The sequence below is a fragment of the Fopius arisanus genome, unplaced genomic scaffold (assembly GCF_000806365.1).
Source record: "Fopius arisanus strain USDA-PBARC FA_bdor unplaced genomic scaffold, ASM80636v1 scaffold00046, whole genome shotgun sequence".
Lineage (NCBI taxonomy): Eukaryota > Metazoa > Arthropoda > Insecta > Hymenoptera > Braconidae > Fopius > Fopius arisanus.
This window is the reverse complement of record NW_011887785.1, coordinates 260,922-268,483: the sequence shown is the minus strand read 5'-3', so window position 1 is coordinate 268,483 and position 7,562 is coordinate 260,922. Positions and strand designations below refer to the sequence as shown.

General features: G+C 37.8%; 3 protein-coding genes across 3 annotated transcripts; 1 reads left to right on the top strand and 2 right to left on the bottom strand.

Annotated features, from left to right (window-relative positions):
- The first annotated feature begins 188 nt into the window (after positions 1-188).
- CBP (sarcoplasmic calcium-binding protein) lies at positions 189-3,080 on the top strand. The gene is made up of 5 exons (XM_011306131.1): positions 189-403; positions 1,677-1,787; positions 2,067-2,234; positions 2,325-2,465; positions 2,559-3,080. Exons 1-5 carry the CDS (start codon positions 275-277, stop codon positions 2,784-2,786), a joined length of 777 nt encoding a protein of 258 aa, XP_011304433.1. The 5' UTR covers positions 189-274; the 3' UTR covers positions 2,787-3,080.
- Ufd1-like (ubiquitin fusion-degradation 1-like) lies at positions 2,895-4,478 on the bottom strand. Its single transcript, XM_011306132.1, has 5 exons — positions 4,318-4,478; positions 4,107-4,221; positions 3,876-4,030; positions 3,251-3,799; positions 2,895-3,163 (listed from the first exon to the last, which is right to left on the bottom strand). Exons 1-5 carry the CDS (start codon positions 4,318-4,320, stop codon positions 3,095-3,097), a joined length of 891 nt encoding a protein of 296 aa, XP_011304434.1. The 5' UTR covers positions 4,321-4,478; the 3' UTR covers positions 2,895-3,094.
- Positions 4,479-4,812: 334 nt separating this feature from the next.
- ncm (nucampholin) lies at positions 4,813-7,562 on the bottom strand (the record flags this gene model as incomplete). Its single annotated transcript, XM_011306130.1, is given in 2 exon segments — positions 4,813-5,105; positions 5,181-7,562. Coding segments are annotated over 2 exon segments (2,571 nt in total). The 3' UTR covers positions 4,813-4,914.

The window sequence follows — 7,562 nt, the reverse complement described above, 5'->3', positions numbered from 1 at the left end:
GGTGGGGCAGGAGGAGGGGTCGGTGGAAGGGGGGCGGCAGGGCAGGAGGAGGGGCAACAGGAGGGGCTGGAGGGGTATACTCAGTGTAACAACAAAACAGAAAGTTCAAAAAAAAAACATACAGCGCATGCGCGGATAAATTGCCTGGAGAAGGGCGGCGCTTGTACATAAAAGCCGGGAGTCGATGTTTGTGTTTAGTATCAAGCAAGCATTCAACCTAGAATTTATTCGCGGTTTACAAATTTATATAAACAATTGAGTAATTAATTCAACAATGTCAACAACACTGCTGAGGATGGGACTGCGATCCATGGGGAGGGGAATGAATTTTGAAAAAATCATTCCACCTGTCAATAATTCATTGTTGAGAGCAGCGAAAAGGGCCGCTACGCAAAAACATCAGGTAAATCATCAGATTTTCATTTTATTTTTATAGATAATATTTATTTTAAAACAGTACATATTGTGGATTGTTTGAAATAATTGGTTGATATTTCGCGGTGAATTCTTGGACGTTTGAGGGATTTCTGTATCAATGAATTGTTCAATTCTTGCAGAATAATTTCTTGAGTTATTCTGAAAGTGCAATAACCCCTCGTCCTCTGTGAAAGGCACAGAAAATGCAGTTTATTTCTCTCTTCTTTTCATCCGCACGTAGCAACAGGGAATTTCATAAGAAATTTGCGAATTTAAGTCGATCATTGGTTTAACGGACAAATTCATTTTTATTGTTGATGTTATCCGGTGGAAATTGAGCACAAGGTGGTCAACATGTGCTGGTAATTTTATTTCTGTAAATTAAAAAGCAAATGGGGTTCACCCACACGTGTCTGTTGGTTCCTGGGAATTTTAAGAAGGGCATCCGCACAAAGGGTTTAAAATTCTACGACGCAATTTGTACACAGGAACTGGGGGGTGAGGGCCCGTTGGGCCCTGAACCTCTAAAAAATCAATAAATGTGTGAGTAAATAGCGAATACGAATTCGCAATAGTGAGATAAGTTCAGACAAATATTTTCTTATTTATCTCCCGTCAGTTATTGGCAAACTTTTGCGATAAGAAAAAATAAGTGTTGGATCGTTAGAGGAGGTGAACGGACAGCCATGAACTCCATGAAAAGGGTGTGCAATTATTTTTCAATTGAACTAGATAACAGAACAAGAGTTATAAATACATTCACAAACAATTTGCGCAATCTCGATTTTAACTGTAAAAATAGCGAGGGAAGTATTTAAAATAATATTCGGAATTTGAAGATATTTTGAATTGCTAAAAATTTCGGAATAATCAAAATAATTCATAAACAATTTGCGCAATCCCATTCTTAACCGTAAAAATAGCGAGGGAAGTATTTAAAATAATATTCGGAATTTGAAGATATTGTGAATTACTAAAAATGTCAGAACAATCAAAATAATTCGAGAGAAGTATTTAAAATAATATTCGAAATTTGAAGATATTGTGAATTGCTAAAAATGTCAGAACAATCAAAATAATTCGAGAGAAGTATTTAAAATAATATTCGGAATTTGAAGATATTGTGAATTACTAAAAATGTCGGAATAATCAAAATATTTCGAGAGAAGTATTTAAAATAATATTCGGAAATTGAAGATATTTTTAATCGCTAAAAATGTCGGAGTAATCGAAATAATTCTTCTTCTTTTTTTTTGCAGCTCCAGATTACGAGGGCAATGTCAGGGAAGAGAAATGTCCATCACTCACCCGCATCTGCAACTGCTGAATTAGAGAATAACAGCGACAGTGACTCCGACAGTGAATCAAGGGTATATAAATCCTTATGCAAATCACGATTGTTCATTATTCCGAATTCACAACATCCGCCCTCTCCTTTTTATTGAACCCGCAGTCTAAATTGAGTAAAATAAAAACACGAGCGATAGCTCGATAGTCACGTAGGTCCTTTTTTTTCGATCAAGGCCTCCAAACCGGTTTTCCAAAGGCAATGAAAAATAACGAAAAAAAAAACAATCGAATTTTGTGACTTTAATTCATACCAAAAATAGAAAATATTTAATTATTAATTTTTTTATATTATTAATCAGGGCTCCTCCCCATTTTGGCGAAGGAAAATGCGAACTCTTCACAGCCATTTGGATGTAAATAAAGACGGAGTTATCAGTTATGAAGATTTTATGCTGTTGGCGGAGAGATTCGCTGATTTGGGTCATTTAACGCCAGATGCGAAGAAAGAATTCCAGAAGGTTTTAAGTGTATGTGCAACTTGCAAGAGGAATTCCAGCAATTTTCAGCGTCTGAGATAAAATATTCTTTGATCTAATAATCGAATTATTTGATAACAGGAAATGTGGGAGGAACAATGGGGAGAGATAAGCCCATACAATCTCGTGGGTATCGAACAGTATTTGGAGGAGATGCATCACGTGGTGAATGACTGCTCTCTCAAGAAAAAGTGTCACAATTTTCTCCCCTTTTTATTCAAGGTAATTTAATAATAATAAATAATAATTCCCTATCAATCTTTAGACCCAGCCAACGATTATCTCACTCCTCCGATTTTTTTTTCATTTATTTAGGCAGTAGATCATGACCATAACGGTGAAATAACTGTAGAAGAGTTTAAACTTTTTTTCCGATGTCTCGATCTTGGAAATGACCATGCAGTCGTTTCCTTCACGTTTATCGATACTAATGAGGATGGAAAGATAACGATCGATGAATTTGTCTCACTTGGACGAGACTTTTTCATTTCAGAGGACCACAACAAACCGAGTAAACATTTCTGGGGACCACTCGTCGATTGAAACAAACAATCTCTTCACGAGAAAATATTGTGATAATTAGAGGGATCACTGTGAATGCCACGCCTATGCAAATGCATTTTTTTCTTATCACTTATTCACATTTATTCATTCATATTTTCAAGTTTGAGTGAGATTTAATAATTCACAGTATCCTACCATTAATCTCGAATTTTACAAATCACTTTCACGTACTCTTTACATAATTATGATAAGGTAGTGATAAGATATTTTTTATATATCAAATTTATGGTTTTTCTTATACAATAAATGTTTCTACGATTTTATAGAACTGAACATCATGGGGTTATCTATTTTTTTGAGGCTCGAAGGGAAAAGCCTTTGCCTGTGAATGCCTTGAACTCCTCATTAATTTTCTCCTGGAAAAAAAAATGAGAAAATGATTGATTTAAAAAGAGAAATTCATTTTCAATGAATATGAATAATGGATAGAATATATTAGTCACCTCTTTGACACTGACTGGCTTGACATTTCGAAGAAACTTGATTATCCCAATTTTGTAATCATAATCCGGAATACCTCTTACATAAATGGGCTTATGGGTATCGATTTCTGAAGGTCCATAGTCTTTTCTCTTCTTGCCATCCAACCGATTGCCCTGTCCCTTGAAGGCGATGAAGCCAGTGGCCTCTGGCATCATATTCTCCGGGTCAATACTCTCCTCTTCCTTCTTGAATTCTCGAACAGGTTCCTTGTATCCCACTGGTGGGGCGAATTCCACGTTCATATCACATTCGATAATGCTCACTGCTGGACCTGGTCGTGTCTCCAGGACACACATCTCGTAGATTCGCTGATTGTATTGAATGGCAATTATATCACCTGTGGTCAAACAAGCGAAGCTACGCAGCCCATTCTCCAGGACAGCTTTAGGATTTGTTATGTCGAGAAAATCCTCTGATTGTGGTTGGAATCGAGAAAATGTCGCGACTGGCAACGAGACACTCTCGATGTTTATTATCTCACTTTCTTCTAATAATAAATTGTGCATCATCTGGAAAATTATCGTATATTTTACTCTCCGATTGGTTTTTATTTTTGAATTTTTAGTATTTTTATATTGCTAATACCCAATAAGGTAAATAAACTTTGCCCTCGTCTGCAACAAATTCCAACACTCCACAGTGGGTCACTCGGTTTGTCTTCTTGTTGGTTAATTTAAATAGCATAGGGTAGACAATATTTAATCTTGTTAATTGCTCCAGCGCTGAAGGTGGCATTATAACTGGAAAGAATTGAGAGGAAAACGAATTAATTATAACAATGCAATAAATTTCTTCTGGTTTTAAATGAAATTGTACTTTTTCCTCCTCGTTCTACATCCTGGCGTTCATTCCCTGGGAACATCGATACCGAAAAACATTTGTATTGAGTGTTGAACGGCCTTGGAATATCAGGAAACATGTTAAACGAAAACTGAAACAGCATAAATGTATTTTTATTAATTGTTTAACCTCTTCGTATGCGTTTAATATTACTGGAAGTATTCCTTTGTGGAACTAAAGGACTCACCATCTTTGCAGGTTTTTTTTTTAACGAAATTGATAATTGTTTGGTCTGGCTTGGTGAATTGAATGAAAAGAATTTTAATGGTGAAAATTAATTCAGGAATTATGATGGGATGATAAACGATTTTGACAAGCACTTCATTTTTGTTTTGCGATTGCTCGCTGTCAAAGTGCCTATCGACACAGTATCGATATTTTCAAAATCGATATTTTAAAAGTCGATATTTTTTAATCGAAGCGATGTGAACGTATGGAGAAAACAAAAATTTGGCATTCAAAATTTTCGAGAAAAGTATCAGGAGAATATAAAAGTCGGGGCGGTATTTTGTAAAATTTCAAAATTCAAAATTATTCGAAAAAATATCAGGAGAACATGAGATTTATTTTGAAGTATTTTCCAGAAGAATTAACAATATATAATAATAATAACAGACTTTGAATATAAGGGGATAATGAATAAATTCCAAGACAAATAATGAAAAATTGAATATTTCTTTTTATTTCAGCATTAGCGATACATAAAATGTTGTAAATTAATTATAAATTAATATTTATAATTCCATTATAGATTTCACTCATCATTCAAGCATTTCACTTCGCTTTATTGCTTCTTAGTTTTCTTCTGCTTCTTTTCCTTCTTCTTCTTCTGTACTTTTTCGTCATAAATTCTCCCATTATCATATTTCTTGTTTCGATTCTCGTCACGCCGTTTCCTCGTGACTTTTTTCTTCTTCCTCTTCTCATCTTCAGACGATGTAGACGACGACGAAGAAGACGATGAAGACGAAGAATCTGCAACAAAAAATGAAATAGAATAATTAGCCAATATTAAACAATAATTATTCCAATGACAAAACAATTACTTACCCGAACTATCAGAAGAAGAGCTCGAGGTATCAGAGCTCGAGCTAGACTCAGCAGAAGTCCCGTTTTCCTTCACAACAACTGGTGGAGGCACAGGCTTAGGTCGACTCTTGAGATGCTCCCTCAGATCATCAGTCAATCCTCCGAGACCAATGGACGTAAAAAAATTAATAGCAAATCTCGTATCCCTAGGATTCTCCCTAGGAAATAATCCCTCGAACGCATCCTGAAGAGTCACATCCTTCACCCTGGCATTGAGTTTCGTCAATCCCATGTACTCTGCCAGCTCTTGAAACAGAATCTTTATAAAAACTCTTCCAGAACTCGTGGTATCATCCTCATTCAACTTAATACAGCTCAAAACACCCCAGGATATCGAGTCGGTGAACAGCAAATGCGCAAAGAATTTGGCAACATTTCTCAACTTATTCATGTCCAGTCTATGAATAGTGTCATAAGAATCCTTGAATATCTGCTCAAATTGTGTGATATAAATCTTATTAATAGCGCAAAATCTCCCCGAGAGAAGTCCATAGAATTTTTCATAAGTCCTCATTTCCGCGCAGCAATCCAAAAACATATGACACAATTCAATCTCCTGTCCCGGTTTCAGCTGCATCTTCATGAGCTTGTGAGCGCATTCCTCAAAGTCCAAAGAGGACTGGATCGTCAGATAAATAGTCCTCCTCAAGGCGGTCAAATTGGTCTCAGTATTATCAACAATGAGCCCCTCCTTCTCCTCCCCCTCCTCCCCCTCATCGCTGTCCTCTTCACTATTCTCAGACTCCTCTTCATCATCCTCCTCATCACTCTCGTCATCTAGAATTTCTTTCCTGATAGATTTGTACTTCTCCTCACTCTCAACATATTCAGCATCAAATTTAAAAACATTGAGGATATCCTCAGAGTCCACAGGTTCATCCAGAGTCATCAGATGTGTGTATTGATCATCCTCTTCAACTAAATCCAGCTCCTTGGGTACAGCCTCGTGATCCTTAAATCCATCCTTTCTCACTTGGAACATCACCTCGATCATATACTGCACCCTTTTATCAAGCTGTCCCTCATGAAGAGTATTCCTGAGAGCAGCAAACACCCCCTCGATTCCCCTCTTCGACAACTCCGTGAGTTTCATTCCACATTCCTTAAGAACAGCAATAGCGACTTCGATGGAGTCATCAGTGGGTGTTTCCACCAGCATCGTCAGCAGCTGAAGAACAAGAATCTCATGAGCCACACATTGATTAACCAGATGTGCCATAAAAGTTCCTGAGGATATGCACAGAGGCTTGTCATTTCTCTTGAAGCCTCTCTTGAATTGATTGACTAATCTCTTCAGCAATAGTTCTCCAATATTCGGGAATTTTGAATTTATCACTGCTGTCAGGGCTGCGTAGACTGGTGTGAACGTTGGAGATGCTGCTTGAGCTTGAATTATGGATCTAGCCAGGAGTCCTCTACCCCTCACGATATTCTCCCTGAATAATTCCCTCGTGATGAGTCCTATGTTGCTGGTGTTCACTTTGTTTATGTGACCGTGAATTGACTTCTTCAGGGCTTCCCAGGCAATCCTCTGATAAGCAGCACCTGTTTTATCTGTTATCTCAGCCTGCATCATCCGTAATTTGGCTGGAGGGATGTAGGCACCTCCTGTTTTCGATGTTAAAAGATCAACAGTTCTCTTCTCACTCGGTTTTATCACTCCAGATCCCTTCTCCACCTCTCCTCTCTCTTTATTCCTGCTGCTGTCTCTCTGGGACTTGTTCTCAGCGACATTCTCCTTGTCTCCAAGATCCTTTGGATTTTTTCTCGTTTTAGCAGCCCCTCCGTAAAACCGATCACCAATCAGGGGCTCATTTTCATCAGAATCGTGTGATGAACGTCTTGAGGAATCCCAGTATCTTCGTCCTGGCACTTCCTGGGGTCTTCGCTTAATCTGGTCCTCTCGTCTGTCCCTTCGTTTTCTACTCCTAGATCTCGATCTAGATCGAGATCTAGATCTGTTCCTACTGCTGTTTCTTCTTCTGGTTCTACTTCGACTCCTTCGATGTCTTCGCTCTCGATGATGATGCCTTGACTCATTTTTCCTCCTGGAGTGATCCTCAGATTCTCGATTTTTTGGTGGAGTCTCACTGTGACGAGATAATTCACCTTCATCTCTCTCTGAAGATTCTCGTTGAGAATTTGTTACTGTTGGTGGTATCGGTAAGGAGTTATTCGGATCGAATGCACGACTCGCTACATCGAATTCATTGTAATTATTTGCACTTGATTTTTGGTGTTCCATTGATTTTTTATTCGATACCCGAGAAGAACTTCCAGATGAGTCTGACGATGAGTCGTGACGCCTGCGTTTTTCGTGTCTTTTTCTTCTTGATTCCATGG

What these genes read in the sequence shown, in the direction of transcription:
- CBP (XM_011306131.1), top strand. Translation starts at nt 275, where the DNA reads ATGTCAACAACACTGCTGAGGATGGGACTGCGATCCATGGGGAGGGGA. An exon ending in CCGCTACGCAAAAACATCAG is followed by an intron (nt 404 to 1,676) that starts GTAAATCATCAG and finishes TTTTTTTTGCAG; the next exon opens with CTCCAGATTACGAGGGCAAT. An exon ending in ACTCCGACAGTGAATCAAGG is followed by an intron (nt 1,788 to 2,066) that starts GTATATAAATCC and finishes ATTATTAATCAG; the next exon opens with GGCTCCTCCCCATTTTGGCG.
- Ufd1-like (XM_011306132.1), bottom strand. An exon ending in TGTAGAACGAGGAGGAAAAA is followed by an intron (nt 4,031 to 4,106) that starts GTACAATTTCAT and finishes AATTCTTTCCAG; the next exon opens with TTATAATGCCACCTTCAGCG. An exon ending in AGCCAGTCAGTGTCAAAGAG is followed by an intron (nt 3,164 to 3,250) that starts GTGACTAATATA and finishes TTTTTTTTCCAG; the next exon opens with GAGAAAATTAATGAGGAGTT.